Source organism: Crinia signifera, chromosome 6, assembly GCF_055691185.1.
Source record: "Crinia signifera chromosome 6, ASM5569118v1, whole genome shotgun sequence".
NCBI lineage: Eukaryota > Metazoa > Chordata > Amphibia > Anura > Myobatrachidae > Crinia > Crinia signifera.
The window spans coordinates 116,458,027-116,476,930 of record NC_139222.1 but is presented as its reverse complement, the minus strand read 5'-3'; the positions used below and the strand labels follow the sequence as shown (position 1 = coordinate 116,476,930).

The 18,904-nt window shown below is 43.9% G+C and overlaps 1 protein-coding gene across 1 annotated transcript; it reads right to left on the bottom strand.

The window, feature by feature from the left end:
* Window positions 1-4,568: 4,568 nt before the first annotated feature.
* Window positions 4,569-5,220, bottom strand: LOC146007037 (heat shock protein beta-11-like). Its single transcript, XM_083145432.1, has one exon. It carries the CDS (start codon window positions 5,218-5,220, stop codon window positions 4,627-4,629), a length of 594 nt encoding a protein of 197 aa, XP_083001558.1. The 3' UTR covers window positions 4,569-4,626.
* Between the last annotated feature and the right edge of the window lie 13,684 nt (window positions 5,221-18,904).

Sequence of the window (18,904 nt, the reverse complement as noted above, 5' to 3'; positions counted from 1 at the left end):
TGGACAAACCTTGGAACAAGTGCCTGCTGTTAACTCTGTTTAGTTATTGTTCCTGTTTAGGATTAGTAATTTTACAGAACTACATGATGAATTATTAAGTGCATGTTACACCATTATTGATTTACTATACAAAATGCCAAAAAAATTATGAAATCTGAGTTTAAAAAAAAAAATGTAGGCAGAGGTATACTACGAGTGCAGGAATTGGAGCTATCGCACTAGGTCTTATTGGTTTTATAAAGATTTTGGAAAGGTACAGGAAACCCCATCTTTATATTTGTTTGGCAACAATCAATGCTCTTATTGAGGGGGTGCAGCCCCAGATGTTTATAGGTACTGGATGCAAGAAAGAAAACAAGGATGCCTGTTTGGGGCGCACTTAAGTGAACAGCTATATCAAATTTAACTTTTAATACGTTTTCATAAAATGCTTTCATTTATTTATTAAGCATTTTAATAAAACATATTAAAAGTTACATTTGATATAACTGTTCACTTAAGTGCGCCACAGACATCCTTGTTTTCTTTCTTCTTGTAACCAGTGTGCTACGAGTGACCTGTGCTTTGATGTGATAATTTCTTAGTATGGGTGGGTCTAGAGCTGATCCTGACTGCAGTGGGGGTTTGTCTTTTTTTTTTTTTTTGGGGGGGGGGGGGGGGGGTTGTTTATCTCATGGTTTCCAAAACCGAAAGTTGGTGTGGTGTGTGTAGAGAATGGTTTGTAGTCTGCCTGTAAGCCACAGATCGCACTGCCTGGAGCAGGTAAGTAACTGGTGGCCTACCAGGAAGAAATAACATTCTAGCATATCGACATTTCAATGCTGTCTAGACGATGAATATTAACCCATTCGGCATAAACATTCTCATGTGACATAATAAAGTCAACATTGACTTTTAACTCTGTTTTCTGCCCATACACACTAGGCAATTTTTAAACTTAAAGTAGCTCACTTTTTTCCATTTGAGCTAATTGAGCTCATAATCAGTGTGGTTGTGGGCGATGATTGCTGATGTGTGCTCCCACACCATCGCTGTCCATCTCCCAGTGTTACAGGAGAAGTGAACCATTTTCCATAGTCTACTACAGAAAGTGGTTCAACCCCAGTGAACGTTTTCATCACATTGTGAACTTATGGGCAAAAATGCCCATTGTGTATGCACCTTAACAGTACATGTTTTCCATATTTCCATACCTCTGTTCTAGCACAAAATAAAGACAACACTTCCATAAAGTACATTTTGGTTGCCTGCTAACCCTTTCCCTGTGTGGTGAACTTTGGAGTAAATTTCCCCATCCTACCTGAACCTGGGAGTTACAAAATATTTTAGAATTATGTATGGTTAAGGACAGTTCAGCTGTGTACCTGTTAAATAATGGTTTTGTTTTTCTATGTGAAAGAAAAACACTAAAGCCCCGTACACACGGGGGGAGATATATTGCTCAGGAATATATTGCTAGCAATATATTCCTGAGCAATATATTGTCCAGTGTCTCCTTTGCATCAGCAACCAGAGATGGTCGCTGATGAAAAGGAACCTCTGCTGGGGGAGCCGCAGAGGTAATTAGCTGGTCACAGGAGCAATCTCCTGCGACCAGCGATTATAATGGGGCAGAAAACGGGAGCGCGCACCCGGCGATTTCTCGCTGGTGCGCACTCCAATCACTGGCAATATGGTCGCCTGCGACCATATTCCCAGCGATTTTATAGCCCCTATCGCCCCCGTGTGTACACAGCGTAAGAAAGTGTTGGGGGGGAGGTCTGTGACATTTGATTTTTACTCATAACCTCATTGGGCAAAGGTTTGGCGCATACTGTAAGTTCCTCTTTAAAATCACAGTTAATGGTGTATACAAAATCATCCTCCCGGAGGTTGCTTTTAATAGGCCACCATTGTCTGTTGTTGGACCTGTTTATTCAGCTGGTATTAATTTTCCGATAAGTCGTTTTGCTAACCATGTTTTAGAATGTTCTCTAAGGCAGGGTCAAATGATTAAGTTTATTATGTTAGTTTGTGTTTCCGATTTCCGATTTAAACTAGCTACCTGACCATTTTGTGGATACAAATGAGTGAAGGGGAAGCCAGTGATTAACTCATTATTGTAGCTGATTTGATATAGTGTTAAAAAAAAAATTATATATAAATTATCAGAAGTAATACAGCTGCATTTAAACAATGAGTAAAGCTAGAGGAATCAAGCGGCGAGACTGAAACATCCATTCCTAAAAGACTAGACGTGTAATCTGAGGACCATAAATTCCAATGGGGTGATTGTAACTATTTTCTCCTTCAGCGTTCCCCCAACAAGTCATTTGCAAGGGTTTCTTATTCATTGCTACTGGATTTTTGCTTATTACCAGTGGGTTACATGCCCAGTGCCAGGAAGATGAGGAAACTTCATCACTCCAGATGTTGAACTACACATTCTAGCATGCCCTGCAACTGTTTTAACATGGCCAAATAGCAAAAATGTAGCTATTCATGCTGGGATGTGTAGTTCTACAAAAGCTGGAGGGCTGAAGGTTCCCCATCCCTGGTTTACATGGTTATTGCCAGGGGCAAAATATATACAGCTACACTGAAACTGTAAGTTCCAGTTATATACACTAGCCAGTACTATTTTTCTGGAAAAATAGGTTTAGGAACTTTGGGGGCTATCTACAAAAGTGTGTGTATGTATGATTTTATTTTTTCCTGATGCCCTTTTTAATAAGGGGTTCAGGAACGGCGTTCCTGCTGAAAAGTAGGACCTCTAGCATCTGTCTCCTTGAAGGTGGTAGCTATTTTTTTGGAGGGACATTTTCAGCAGATTCAGTATTGATGCATAGACCTAATGAAATCTGCAGAGACCATATCTGTACTATATTGTTTAAATGGAATGTGTACATCACACTGTGCGGTTCGAACCTAATTGAATAGAAAGTAAATCGCACCATGTGTACACCCCTTAAGTGACCCATTTAAATCCACAGGTGAGAACTATGTTTGAGAACCACTGGTTTAGCAATAAATGCACAAAATGGCTGATTTACTATAAGCTGTAGATCTGTGAAAATCTCAGTTGGGCGACTTTTGCTCTTTGTGTGAAGCTCGAAGTGCAGTTACATCCCAGAAGAGTGTGTTTTGCAGTGTTATAGGCAGCATTGAGGGGGCACAGTTTTTGGGTGGCTGCGTGATGTTACACACAGCCGCTGCAATCTAATATGACAATGATGACCCTGCCTGTTTCTGTAATGCAAACCTAACTGAATTGAGACTGTATTGCTGAGAAGAGCTTGCATGCTGAGCAGCTGTGACCTGTGCTGAAACTAATCCTGAATTAGCCCCAAAGTCCAATTTTGGCCCTTATGTACTTAACAGACAGATCTGCTGATTTGTAAACTTGAATACACACTACTTTTATGTTCTGGGATAAATCTGGCAGTTTATTGCTCATGGTACTTAAAATGCATAGTATACAGACTGCCAGTTGGACAATAATACATTTTAGCATACAGTCCCCTAGATAATGCTGTCCTGCACATATATCTTTTGATGCTGATTGTAATGACTTAACACTGGAAATGAGAGAAGTGATAGGAAGCTGTCTGGTGTCCTCAGCTGGTGTAGGAATCCAATTCAGACACTTCTTCATTAATCATTGATAGAGCTTCAAACTCATGCATTTCAGCACAGAAATCCTTTTCCTGAGATGACCACTGAGGCATTTTGTGCTATAAATCCACAATATTCTGCTTGGCATGGAAAGTCTAATATGTGCAATGACAGAGGGGCAGCTGGTGTGTTATAAATAGAGCAGAGTCAGGAGTTCCTAGCTTGCATAGCTTCTGGCAGTGAAAATCATTCACACTTCGGGTTTTAGCCTCATTTAAGAATGAAATTGTGGAGCGAAAAACTCAGCACAACTCCATGAGCTTTATGTGTTAGCTGCTGCTGTATACAAATGACATTCTATCAATAATGCAATTTAAAACCCACTTAAAGCATCAGTGGTATTTATGTTTGTGGTTTTATGGAAAGGTATGATTGCTGTGTTAGTTCCACTAGAAACTAAGCACCACAGCCTCAATCTCTGCTGCTGCTTGAAATATCTTAACAAGTATTGGACATTTTTTCAGTGTGATTTGGAGACCTTGATAATTGGGTTAGTGTTATTTGCAGCCTGCACACTTTACATTTGGTCTTACATGTAAATATAAACATTTATGCAGATTACACATTTTCCGTTTAGGCTTCGCAAACCATACAAACTGTAAAACCAGAGACGATGGGTTTAAAAATGGAAAACAATCACTTATAAAGCCTTAATCTACCGTATGTGGTAGTTGTCATTTTGTGATATCCTTTTGAATTTTGTCATATTTGTTATAAACTTTTTGACATGATCTATAAATATTCACCACAATATTTTTCACCTCACTAAAAGTAAATGACTGAAACACAATATAAAAGATTTTCATTCATTTTTTATTTAATAAAGAAAGTATTAAATTGTATGGACAGATCAGTGCGTGCATTGCCTTTTATACACATCTAAAGGCAATGGATCTGTAAAACAAATACATTTATAAATACATGAATGGATAAAATGACTACTTGCTGTAGGTACAAACAAAATGAAGGTCTTTATATTTTAGTTGTTGCTTCTTTGCCAATATCTGGCTTTTGTTTTTGTGCCTGTAGGGTTGTTGTGAGCTGGATGGGCACAGTCCTCTCCTCTACTGCTGGGTGGGTCTTCCAGGGGGCCTCTATTCGCAGCTGCCCATCAGTAGTTATAATGCAATTCATATCTTCTGCTCGCACATCATGGGGAAGATCTGCCTCCTTTCTAAAGATCTGACACTTGTAGGAGAAGGATCCTTTTCCATCGTCATTCTTTGTTTCCTTGACCCCCGTGACCAGTAGTTTCTTTCCAAGCAGTTTGACTGTCAGCTCTTGGGGAGACAAGTCCTGAACTCCTAGAGAAAGCACAAAACCACCTTCGATAGGCTTCAAGTCACTTGCGGTCATTGTTTGCATTATCGAATTCTCTTGAAGTGCCATCTCCTGCATCAACTGCTGATGGAACTGGTCTAGACGCTTCATATTTGCTTTTATCTCCTCAACCGTCCTGATCATGTCCTGTTCCATCCTGGAAAATAGGCTTTCTGATGCTGGCCATAGAGGTTGCAGGAAAGGTCTCTGAAGATTTGGATTCCTCTGAAAATGAAGGCACAGCATTGTTTTCTGTCAGATCTGCCTTCTGTAGGTTGTGTTAATGCAGCTTCCTGTCATCTATGGGGGTTTATATACAAGTGGACTCTTTTATAGTCACGACTCAAACTGCCAAACATGTTTAACATTCCTAGGTCCTGGGTCACATGTCAGAGAATTGGTAAATATTACTGTACATAACATCATGACTCAGACACACTTCATTCACGTCTCACACTCTAAAATAACATGTCTGACATAACACTGACAGTTTAAGTTTCAGGCCTGTACTGATCAACAGTGTAGACAGATTTTTTGAGCATTGGATCACGGTTTCCTTTCAGCCACAGAGGTTTTTAAATACTGAATTGGTTGAAAACCCTGTGTTCAGTTACGTTTTTGATATGGCTTGAAAGGACCATTTCTATAGAAAAGCATGAACATTTGCATTAAGATTTATGCTTGCATTGTGGTGTCATTGATTAGGGTTCATGTTTGTAACTTTCTCCATATGCATTAATGTCTAAATGTTCTGAGTTCTTTTGGTTAAAGTTGAAGTACCATCTAAATACCTTTTTTGTGAGCGTAGAACAGTAATTATTGGTTCTCCATAAAGCCATTTTCCCCTGAGCTCCAGGGGCCTGGATTATGGACTTTGACTCTGAATTAGTTCCTAACACTCAGGGAACATACTTCTGAATAAATTAAGACCTCCATACTTATCACCTCTTTGCAATCCTCAGCCTGGCATTACCATGCTAAGTGGGTGTAATAACCTACTTCAGATATGACAAAATAGGTGTGTGTAGGTATGTGCAGAGTTGATGGGCCAAAAGTGTACTCATACTTACCTATACAAAACTGAGTAGTCACAGCTAAACATTCAGGCCCTGGATGCTAGTATATTATTGTGAAATGGCAACAACAAACTAAAAACATTGTTAAGCCTGTAGTCAGTGTGTTTGAAAAGATAGATGGATAGCATCCATTCCATACCATGGGGGTTTCCAAATAGCTGCAATTACTTTATTTGGGATTGCCCCTAGCACCCTAAAAAATGCTCATTGCTTGTATACATGCTCCATTTTTTTTTTTCTTAACCTATCCTATTAGAAAATGGTGAAAACAGGAGACCTGTGATGGGTTAACCAGTGAAAATAGGCAAATCAGCCTGTACACACATCTGGTAAAATAATATAGGATAGAAGTAAAGAACTATATTAGTGGGCATAATAAGAATTTTGGGTCTTAAAATGTGTTAAATGGCTGCAAGATTAAAAGCCAGCTTTTTGTGTAAAATGGATGTTCTCATAAGTATATATATTTAGGTAAATAAAGGCCCATTTTAAAAGTCTTGCAAAACAGTCAATTGCTCCCAACAGCAAGCCTAAAACACTTGTCTGGTTCATAATGCACCCCAATATACCTGTCCCATACCTTGTACTCCCCATTTTCCTCACTTTTGCATATTTTCACTCATTATTGGGTCAGTGGCATACCTATGGTCCCACAGACCCCACGGCATCTTGGGGGAGTAAGGCCCCAGCATGGTCTGTAGGGATTACTGCTTTGCTGGGTGCAGTCTGCCTCAGCAGCCCCAACATTGGTGTTAGCAGTGCCTGGCAAGTCTACCTCCTCCCTCTGCTGTCTTCCCTTCATCCGCCCTCCTCCCTCCCTACTCTCGACTCCCTCTGACCTGCAAAGTACTGCGTAGAGATGCAGTGGAGGAGAGGATGGGGAACTCTGCTGGAAAATGGGCACCAGATGAAGTCTGCAATTTGGCTGTCTGAATTCCAGCGTTGGCATCCTGATTTGTTTTGAAGTCCTGGTGCTGGCTTTCTGACAGCTAGCAGGATGCTGGTGTCGGTATACGGAACTCCAACATGCCGACCACATCCCATATATAACATTACGAAGTGTGGCATTATAGCGTGTGGCATGTGTATCGGGCATTACAGCCATGTTAGTTTTACCAAAATGCTATTGGGTGGGGACTCCAGAAACTTTTTGGCTTAAAGGCGCAAAATCTATAGTTACGCCACTGCTGACTGTTTTGACATTTTTTACCCAAATTTAGGATTTTTACCCACTTTTCACCTGCTCAGAGAAATTTGAGAAATCTTATGGTGAACTACCAAATGCAAGCAATTGAAAAGCTGCAATAAAGCGGGGTCGCGAATAAAGCTCCCCTCCCCCACAAAACCAGGTTATTGCAGCTAATTGGCTAATTGAATATACCTCCCTAATCCCCCCCCCCCCCCCCCACCCTCCTCTTATGGGCCAAATGTACTATACTAATATTTCATAAACGCAGTCCTCATTGCACCCTAATAGTCCAGATTAAGTATATCCATGCTTGAGTCCAGATGATCAAATCAGGCTAATGGGGCATACACACCATGCGATATAGACTATATAACATATCGGTAGAAAACATGGTACATATCACTCCATGTATATACAGCATGCCATGCTCCCTCCAGGGTTGGGATAGCAAGAAAAAAAAAAAGCAGGCATGACACTTTAGACTAGAAAATGTACACTCTATAGTACAACGTAGTAAAAATTGTACGTAGCCAGAATCATACATATTGAAAATTGCACAGTGTGTATACTCAAAAATCAATGGTTGAAATTGAACTGTTTGCATGCCCATTACTTATGCTTGGTACACACCTAAAGATTTATCTGTCTGGTCAGAATAAATGTCTGGGAGTAAGTAACAATCAATCCTTTGCTCCCAAATGCTGGGAAGCAGACCTTCAGACAAATTGGTTAAGACCATTTGATTTGACAAATCTATCTAAACAACAGGTTTTGATTTCCAGCATTTTGGGATGAATGGTTGACTTTCATATACTCCCATACATTGCCAGATTTTTGTTACCACCAGACATATTGAATAGATAAATCAAATGAATGACTACAACTTAAGGTAGTCATTCATTTTGTGCTTAATCATACCTCTTCCCAACATGATCCAGTGCAGGAGGGACAAAATGATCTGTTCCTAAACATTTCTCCCAATTTATAATTGCGATCGCCTGTGGTAAAACCTCTTTCTTATCAAATGATCACTCTGCCACCGGTAAAGCAAAAATCAAGAGGGAAGTCCAGGAGGGTTGGTATTGTTCAGTCTATAGCAACTAGGTCGACACCACTAGATCGACATGGGAGAAGGTCAACATGGGTGTAGGACATTAGGTCGACACAAGCATTAGATCAACATGGGCAAGGTCAACATGGGGTTTTTCCATTGTCTTTTAACCCAAATGTCGACATGGACACAGTTTGAAGTACACCACATCGCTCGCCCCATGCTTCGGACACGGTGCCTCGTTATGCTCAGCACACTATTTTATTCTCTCACCACGCCCTAATGGATGGTAGGGCATGAAATACCGCATATCGGCACATGTCTGCTCAAGAAAAAGTGGAAAAACCCCATGTTGACCTGTCAACCAAGACCCATGTCGACCTACTGGTGTCGACCCAATGCTTGTCGACCCAGTTGCTGTAGACCCAATGACCGTATCCCGTCCAGAACAGAGCACTTGGTCCCTCCTGGAATGTGTGATATTGGAAGGTATGGCTTAGGCATGAATGTCTGTGAAACATGTACTGTTAGAACCATGATGACTAAAATCTAATTTTTTTGACATCCTGTCTGACCATCCCGGCCTCCTGTGCATCGGATCGGAGTTGGGAGGTCGGACCGGCTGCACATAAGATTTGCTAAATCTTATGTGCAGCCTCCAGGTGGGGGACACTGTGAGCCAGACCAGAGAGGTGGTGGGCTTGGGACGCTGGTGAGCCAGCGAGGGGAATGAATAGCTGGGCAGGAGGAGCAGGGAGCTACAAGAGAAAGAGAAAAAAATGGTACTTGTTTCCTAGCACGGCGCCCAAGATATTCATCTTATGCGATCGCACCGCATGCCATATAGCCGCATGCGATGCGATGGTATACGATTTTTTTATTGTACAACCACCCTGATGGGTTCTTACAATGTTAAATGCCCCCCCCCCCCATTGTCAACGCCACTCCCAGGATCAACGCCACCCCCCCCATTGTCAACGCCACCCCCAGGATCAACGCCAACCCGAAGCGTGGCGAGCGCAGCGCTACGTGTCCTCTGACCTTTTCATACCCCCACTATCCACGTCGGCGTGGAGTTGATTTTGGAGTTGATAGTGTGGCGAGCCACCGAGCCCGAAGGATGGCAAGGGGACGCGTATTACTTTTTGCATGTATTGCGCGTCCCCTCACAGGGCTCGTGGATAGTGGGGGTATAAAAAGGTCGGAGGACGCGTACCACCACCGCTCGCCACGCTTCGGGATGACGTTGATCCTGGGGGTGGTGTTGACAATGGGGGGGCATTTAACATTGTAAGGACCCATCAGGGTGGTTGTAAATAAAAAAAAAGGAATACCATCGCATTGTATGCGATACAATATTTTATTGTACAATATAGCATCCCATTGTATATCATATTTAGTCTTATGGTATACGATGCGATGGGCGACGTGCTAGGAAACCAGTACCAAAAAAAACTACCAATGAATGGGCAGCTAGTGATTGGCTGAAAGCACTCTTAGCCAATCGCTGGCTGCACATTCATTTGAATGGCTTTTTTCTTGCTGCTGCTGCCAGGGAAGTCAGGTCTGACTTGTCCTTAAGAAAAGTTGGACTAATGTATGGCAACCTTTAGTTTGAGAAACCCGTATTTCGTTTCATTCTTCCCTTTAGATTTTGCAGAGGGGTACATGATGATGTGCATCATATTGAATCATATTGAATTATGTCATCAGCATTATGAGATTCGTTTTTTTCCCTCCCATTTTGGTTTAGCAGAAGATCCTGTATAAAAGATTACATCTACCGTATGTATAATTATATGACCTTTTATTATAGATACATCCGTAACTAAGCTCATTTCTAGCTCTTTCTCCTGTAGATTTTCTTCATAGAACCCTTTTAGGAAGGAATTAGATTTATTTCCCAGTGATTTTTATAAGAGAAACATTAATGGGGGTGGCGATCTTCCCCCTCTATAATTTGTACCTCACGAAGTTGTGACAGATTACGAAAAACCACACAGATAGAAGAAAGATGTGCCACTCATTAGTGTTCTTAAAGCCTATGTTTAACTGTGGTGACTAATCTGTAACCAGCTAGCACAGGCTGACTATAGCTCTGATTAGTGAGCAGGGAGCAATGTTAACCTTTCATTGAGCTACCCCAGCTTTAACCCAATCACTACATCCAGAGGAAAAGGTGCAGCGGCGTAACTATAGCACCGCAGCCACCGGGGGGGGGGGGCGCTGTTCATGTGGGGGCGCCGGGGGCTGCGGTGCTATAGTTAACCCCCCCCCCCAATCCCCCGCAGACTTTCCTATCTCGCTGGTCCCGGCAGCTCCGTTCTTCTGCTGAGGACCACCACAAAATGGCCGCCCACATATAGCACACAGTTCTCTAAAACTGTCTGCTGTATGGGGGTGGGCATTTTCTGGTGGTCCTCAGCAGAAGAACGGAGCCGCCGGGACCAGCGCGATAGGTAAGGCTGTGGGGGATTGAGGGGGGGGGTAGGGCTGCTTGTGGCGGGGGGGTGCCCCCCCCTAACGGCGGGGGGCGCCCAAAACGTAGCTACGCCACTGAAATGGTGCAATATACAATAACCCCAAATCCTCACGCTATTTCCTGCATTAATACACTACTACAACTTTTCAGAGGGGAGTAGGCGCAGCTGATCCCCCTTGAACCACCTATCACATACAATATATTACATCCGGTCCTTTTGCATATGATATATTGGATGTGTTCCCCTCTGCTCAAAGGTTGTCAGAGTCAGAGGATAGACGTGCAGTCCATCTGATGCGCATGAGACCATGTATTGGGTCGGATATGAAATACATACGTTTTTTGTCCACTCTTCACCTGAATTCTAGGCCCGATCTGTTGGAATCGGGTGAAATCGCACTAGTGTATGGATGACTTAAGGCTGTGTCCGGATAATGCAAATATTAACCAAGACTAAACTGGAAACTCTGCATGTAAGGAAAGAAAGTTTCTCTGAAAAAAAAGAAACAAAATATTGGAAGAGAAAGAGAGCCCGTGTAATCTGTAAAAAACACAGGTGGCCAAGGATTTGTGCTGTAAAGATGGCCATGCGACTTCCTCAGCCGCATGGACCTTTCAGCTTGCTAGCATTGCATGTGATATATCATATTTGGTCCTTTTTCGTATGATATATCACATGCAATGTCAGCGGTTTGGCTCTCCTGCAGCTGGTGCGAATCGCAGGCTATGATGCACTGGGGACCTTGCAACATAATTGACCTGATGTCAATCGCATGCGCTTATCATTTGATTTATCGCCGCAAACTCATGAAAAGTGACCAAATTGCATACGAATTGCTATATTGTATGGGCATTTTAAGAAAGATTTTTCCATTGTCTTTAGTCTTCTCCTTCAGTCTAAGCAACTGTATAAGAAGGTTTACTGGGAGGTTAAGTTGACAATTATAAAAGTGTCTGTCTGTGTATATATCATGCCTCTAAGATCTCCTCTCTAGGAAAAGCCTGAAGAACAAATGCGGCTTGCCCGTGCTGGAGGAAGGGCTGAGCTGCATATCAGAAGCCTTTGCCTCTCAAAATCTTGTGAATTGCAGGGGAGAGGTGGGGATAATAAGTAAAAATAAGTAAACCTACTGTATTTAACTTAAATTAAGGGCTGAACACTGAATTTATTGGTTTCTTATACAAATTTACGTATGTTGTGTTCCACTTTTGCTACAATGTAGAAGTTTAAAGGCCCTTCATACACCATGCCAGTGGTTCCCAAACTGTGTGCCGGGGCACCCTCGGGACACTTGCAGGGGTGCCATGGTTGGTGGTCCAGGACCAATTCAAATTATTTATGATCACTTATTAATGGACAAAACCAGTGCTGGTGGCTGACAATCATAAAATATGTACAAACAAAAGCAAATCATGCCCTTTACTACATAAATTAACTGAAGAAACCCATATACTGTAAATCTACTTAATATTATCTATATTTCTCTTTCGTCCATCCTGGTGACACAGCTCAACCTTGGGATGTAGGAGGGTCCGCAGGAGCCAGGCACCTATTCTAACTTCTTTGAGAGGCAGGCTCCTCCCTTCTGCATCCCAGCATTCCCCAGTTCATTTTAGGTAACCACTGGAGTGAGTGCTATGCTGATGGGCTGCAGGCGGCAGCCGTTTCTTAGAGTAGATAGGGGTTTGTTTTTATTAATATTCATCTAGTTGCAGTGTGAAACTTCCAGAGTTTGACCTCCATTATAGGGAGGTCTCCTAGGCCCTGGGGAGCGTCCTGATCGGGCTCCCTGCTTAGAGGGCGATCATGGGTGACTGACCCCCCGCGATGGAGCCTCCATTTTACCGGACTTACAGGCAGAAATCCAAATTTGGAGTTGATGCCTGTAACAGGATCCCAGTGCAGCTGGGCACTTACAAGTGATCCTATTCAGAGGGGAGACACTGGAAGAGAGAAGAAAGTAGGTAGGAGTGGCTAAAAGGGGGAGGGCGCCAAAAACAGCTCTGAAGCAGGGACTTGGTCTCTGCCTCCACTCTTATCTGGCACCCTTTTCCCCACACTGCAGAGCTGAAAAGGAGATTTTACACTGCAGACCAGAGTGACAAGTTTCTTCTGTGCAGCGCTTTCCCTGGTGACCGCTGAGGGTCCATTACAGCAGCGCAGACAGATAAGTACACTGGTACAGTATATTATTCTGTTCAAGCGCCTGACATCTTGCACTGTGTTTTATACTATGACAGAAAGGTTTAGTGTTGCTGTTGTAGGGGAGGGAGCATCTGCCATGTTAATAGACTGCAAATTTTGAGGGGTCAAATTAGCTGCTGAACAGAAGGACCATGGGGATTTGTGCCCTGCATGTGAGTCTGTGCCCAGTGGGGCTCAAGCCCAGAGGTCTGAGCAGCCTGTACCTGCTTGGGCTGCTGCCCTGGGGAAGTTTATGGCTGCCTTAGTGCAAGCTCTAAATAGGCAGATGGCTGAGCTGACTAGATCCCCTAGGCCTTCCCCTTCTTCACAACCATCTGTGAGCTCCATTACCCCCTCACAAGGGGACCCTGCCTTATTAAAGGCCATGCAGGACACTTCTCAGACTGTCCACAAAATGAATACATTTATGCAGCAGTTTGCTAAGGCCCCTGAGGTTGTTACTCCCAGGCACCCTTTATCCACACATCCTCTGCTTAATCTGGATGAGGAAGGTGAATGTGCTGAAGGCATTTTTTGGGACCAGGGAAAGGATTTTGAGACCTCTACCCCTGGTATTGAGGATTTAATACTGGCTGTTAAACAGGCATTGAATCTTGCTAATGTTCAGGGCCGCCAACAGAGGGGTGCTGCTACAGCTGTCTGGGCCCGGACACTGACATTATAGTCTGTATGTACAAAGAAATCAACCTTCTGCACTGACAGCTCATCCACCGTGGGCATCTCCACGTGCCCGGCATGGCAGCTTCTGTCCCGGGAAGGTAATACTACTGCTCAAGCGCAAAAGGGGGGGGGGGGTGGCTGGACTGGAAATCAGTCCTGGGCCCCAAAATTGCTAGTGGCAGCCCTGCTGATGTTGATAAAGTGCAACAAAAGGGTGTGTTTAAGACGTAGCGCAGACGCAGTTACTTTTCCATCTGATGAGTGCATGAAGGACCTTCTTGGGGAGGCGTGGAAGACACCTGATAAAAGGCTTCTTATACCTAAAAGATAAGTCCTCAGCATGATCGGTTGGAGGCTCTCCATTCTTGGAGCAGAGTGGAGGGTTGCCTACTGCAGTATCGGGACTCTTGGGTACTCTCCACTCAGGATCCTTGGGTTCAGTCTGTAGTTTCCCATGGTTACAAAATCAATCTCAGGGGAGCCACTCCAAATATATTTCTTTCAACACCTTTACCAAGAGAAGCACACTTGAGAAATGCTTTGTTGGGGTTGGCAACTTCTCTTCTCAAGAAGGGAGTTGTGATCCCGGTTCTATGGGGGGGAATGGAAGAGGGGATTTTATTCCTTTCTTTTCTTGGTTCTCAAACCAGATGGGTCTTTCAGACCTATTCTAACCTAAAGTCTTTAAACCTTCATCTGTGGGTGGATCACTGCAGGATGGAGTCACTAAGGTTGGTTCTTTTAAGCATGGAACCAGGGGAATTTTTAGCATCTGTGGACATTCAGGATGCTTATCTGCTCGTGCCTATTTGCAATAGGCGATCTCCACCTACAATTTACAGCCCTTCCTTTTGGGCTGGCTACGGCATTGAGAGTATTCACAAAGGTGATGGCTGTTATGGCAGCGGCTCTCAGGTTACAAGGAATTGTAATCATCCCATACATGGGCGATCTATTGTTCAAGGCGGAGTCAGCAGAGAAGTTACAGGAACATCTGACTGTGGCGACACGATTCTTACAAGACCATGGCCTTTATTTAGATCTGATCGCAGTACAAATTTGTTTGGAAAATGCGCAAAACCATGTGCACTGCAGGTGGGGCATAGGTAACGTACAGAGAGAGTTAGATTTGTTTGAGTTATTTTTTTGCTGTGCAGGGTAAATACTGGCTGCATTATTTTTACACTGCAATTTAGATTTCAGTTTCAACACACCCCACCCAAATTTAACTCTCTCTGCACATGTTACATCTGCCTCACTTGCAGTGCAAATGGTTTTGCCCATTTTCCAAACAAATTTGTACTGCAATCAGATCTGAATAAGGGCCCATGGGTAGATATTGAATCTCCCAAACTCTCATTTGATTCCCACCCAAAGACTTCAGTTTTTGAGAGTGGTTCTGGATACGCATCTATATCGAGTATTCCTCCCGGAAACAAAAGCCAGAGACGTTCGTCTGTTGGTACTTGCCATCCTTCAGTCACCAAGTCCTTCGATCTGGAAGTGTCTGAAACTACTGGGCAAGATAGTTGCAACTTTTGAGACCTTACAGTATGCAAGGTTTCATTCGAGGCCTTTTCAATGGAACATTCTCTCCAGTTGGTCAGGAATCAAAAATCCATTAAGCAGGAAACCCTTGTCCTGTGTCAAGAGACAAGGGATTCGTTGATTTGATTGATCTGGAATCTCTGCAGTTGGGTCGCTCCCTTCAGACGTGGGACTGGTTGGTGGTCACAACCGATGCCAGTGTCAGGGGCTGGGGAGCAGTTACCCTACATCTCAGGTTGCAGGGACTGTGGTCCAGCTTGTAATCAGCTTTACTGATAAATATATTGGAGCTTCGAGCAGTTTGGAAGACACATCAGTAAGCAGGAGAGTTCCTGAAGGGGTCTCCCATACAAATTCAGTCGGACAATGCCACGTCTGTGGCATATCTCAATCATCCGGGGGACACTCACAGCAAGATGGAGATGCAAGAAGTCCCTCAAATCTTTCAGTGGGTGGAATCACATATTCCAGCCCTGTCGGCTGTGTTCAATCCGGGGATTCGAAATGTGGAAGTGGACTTTCTCAGCAGATCGCACTTGCTGAAAGGGGAATGGGCGTTAGATCTGGAGTTGTTTCAGGACATTGTATCTCTTCGGTGGCTCCCAGAGGTGGATTTGATGGCGTCCAGACACAATTGTCAGGTGACCAGGTTCTGCTCACGAACCAGGGATCCGACAGCGTGGGCAGTGGATGCCATGACCGTTCTGTGGTGTTTCAGCCTGGCTTATGTCTTCCCTCCTTTTCCCATGATTGCTCGGGTCCTCAAGAGAGTGAGGATGCAGGGTCAAAGGTTATCCTGATAGCACTGGATTGGCCCAGGAGGTCTTGGTATTCAGACATACTGAGGTTGTTGATAGCATCATGGCGTCTTCCTCTTCGACAAGACCTTCTCAGACAAGGCCCATTTCTACACCAGGACCTAGCTCGTCTCAATTTGACGGCCTGGCTTTTGAGACCTCCTTGTTAAAGAAGAAAGGTTTCTCAGGCGCAGTTATAAGAACTATGCTCGGTTTTCGGAAGACTGTGTCAGCGGCAAAATATCATAGAGTCTGGAAGACCTATATAAGGTGGTGTGAAAGACAAAGCGTTCACGCTTCTAGATTTAAAGTGACTAGGCTTCTGGAGTTTCTACAGGATGGTTTTTCAGCTGGTTTAAGTTTACAGTCTTTGAAAGTGCAGCTGTCTGCTTTGTCTATCTTCTTTCAAAAGAGAGTGGTTCTGCTACCGGAGGTTCAAACATTTCTCCAATTTCCATTTGAACCAGGAGATTGTGCTTTCTGTGTTTTGTCCTCCTCCGGAGGCAAGAAGTAGGGACAAATTGAGAAAATTGGATATGGTACGCGCACTGCGCGTTTTTGTGTAGAGTGAAGGCGTTTCATAAGGCTGATTTGTTATTGGTACTGTATGCCGTACATAAGAGAGGGTGGCCAGCTTCTAAGTAGACCATTGCTAGGTGGTTACGGTTGGTCATTGCCTTTTCGCACACTAAATTTGGCAGACCAGTTCCCTCCAGGATTAATGCCCATTCCACTTGGTCGGTTGCTTCCTCTTGGGCTGTGCGTCACGGGGCAGGGCTGCCACCTAGTCCTCTGTTTACACCTTTACCAAATTCTACAGGTTCCATGAGTTCACGTCGGAGGACGCTTCATTTGGACGAGCAGTAATGAGATCTGCAGACCTGAGCGATCGGCTCTTGAACGTCCTAAGGTTGACTTAGAGAAATGGATTCAAATGGTAAGGTCTTACAAAAATCTCCTTTTTGGGGGGGGGGGGGGCTAGGGATGCCGTGGAAAAATTTTGATACTCTAGAGTGCCATGATTCAAAAAAGATTGGGAACCCCTGCACTATGCGATTTTACCCAATTCGAATTAATTGGTCCGTGAAATCGGCCCAAAACACACTTGTAGATATCCCGTCCTCCCAATGCGCGATGCTGTGCACATCGGAGTCAGGAGGTCGGACTGTGCTGCACATTCGCTAAATCTTATGGGGACAGCAGCAGGCGGGGGATGTTGTGGACCAGAGAGCCTAGCGGGGGGTGGGCGGTAGAGGGAACCAGGGAGCCGGGCAGGGGATGCCACTGCCGTACAGTGCTACTGGGCATGCTTAAAAAAAAAAGAAGCCCATACAAATTAATGGGAAGCCACTAATTGGCTGAGAGATGTCACAGACAATCAGTGGCTGACAATTCATTTGTATGGGCTTTTTTGTTTTTAAGTGTGCGCACTGCCGGTTCCCTGGTTCTCACTGCCGCCCTACCTCCTCCCTCCACCCAGCCATTCCAAAAGGAAGCAAGTTGACAAAGGGGTGTCCTGCTGCTTGGAGCTCTGGTCGATGCAAATTTGCGGTAGGTGATCAGATCTGAATCGGGCCCTCAGTTGTGTCAGGAGCTTATCAGATAGAAATGGGGCAGCAGGTTGTAATTTGGGAAAGTAAGCCTTGATTCTAACCTGCAATTGATGCAGGCAAATATCAAATTCTGTAAAGTACACACACAATTTTATTTCCCTAACTACAATATGACTGAAATATCAACTGACATAAAAACTCAAATATTTTCATAACTGGTTCAACTGCTGCCTATATGTAATACTAGAGTGAGCCTGCAGTAAAATCATTCTGTGTAGCATATCTCAGAGCCTTCACATTCTATTACTCCAAACCAGCCCTTCAGTGACATCCTATTAACTACAATCCTCTCTGAAAGCTTTGTCCTGTCCACTTTGTTGCTGACAATCTATATTCAGTGTACAGACATTGTAAGCAGAACACAAAAGTAATGAAATCTTATGAGTCTACATTATCATCAATAACAACACTTGTGAAATAAAATACTGACTACCCTATTATTATGTGACACCATGGGCCTTATTTCGGTTCACTCTTAGAGGCAAATTCCTTCTTAGATGGGTAAAACCATGTGCGCTGCAGGGGGGCAAATGTAACATGTGCAGAGAGATTTAGCTTTGGGTGAGTATTTTGTTTCTGTGCAGGGAAAATACTGGCTGCTTTATTTCTACACTGCAATATATATCTCACTTTGAAGAAAAACCCCACCCAAATCTAATTTTATCTGCACATGTTATATCTGCCCCACCTGCAGTGCACATGGTTTTGTCCATCTAAGAAGGATTTTGCCTCTAAGAGTGAACCAAAATAAGGCCCCATGAGTGGAAAGATTTTTACAATTTCTCTTTACACAGAGATCGCAATAGGAGTCAAAAAGAGAGACCATAAAAAAAGATGGGTGAAATATAATGGGATGAGAGATTCAGAAGTTGAGAGATTTGGTAAAGGTGTGCACACGGGTGCGATATGGCTTCCGATGTTGACGATATAGTGCACATCGGAAGCCATATCGTATACCGATTGTGTACTTTTCAGGGCTTGCGAGCCCGATGCGCGCTCACGAGTGAGCGCAAATCGGCAGCGACATAGTGAGGGCAGGCAAGACTATATAGTGCAGATCTGCACTATATAGTCTTTGTGCCTGAATACTCACTATAGCTCCGGTGGCCAGAGGGAGAGGGGCTTCTCCTGGGGCTGCGCTGCAGGGCTGATGACCCAGAAGAAGTCCGTCTAAAGAGGAGGGCGGGGGTGTGGCCTGATGTCTGCACGGCGGGGGGGGGGAGCTGTTTGATGTGCCGCGGCCCCGGGTGTCGCAGCACGCTGACATCCCGGCACCCTGGTGACAGGTACTGTCCTCTGCTCTCCTTC

Coding starts and splice junctions, on each gene's coding strand:
- LOC146007037 (XM_083145432.1), bottom strand. CDS start 5,220: ATGCTGTGCCTTCATTTTCAGAGGAATCCAAATCTTCAGAGACCTTTC.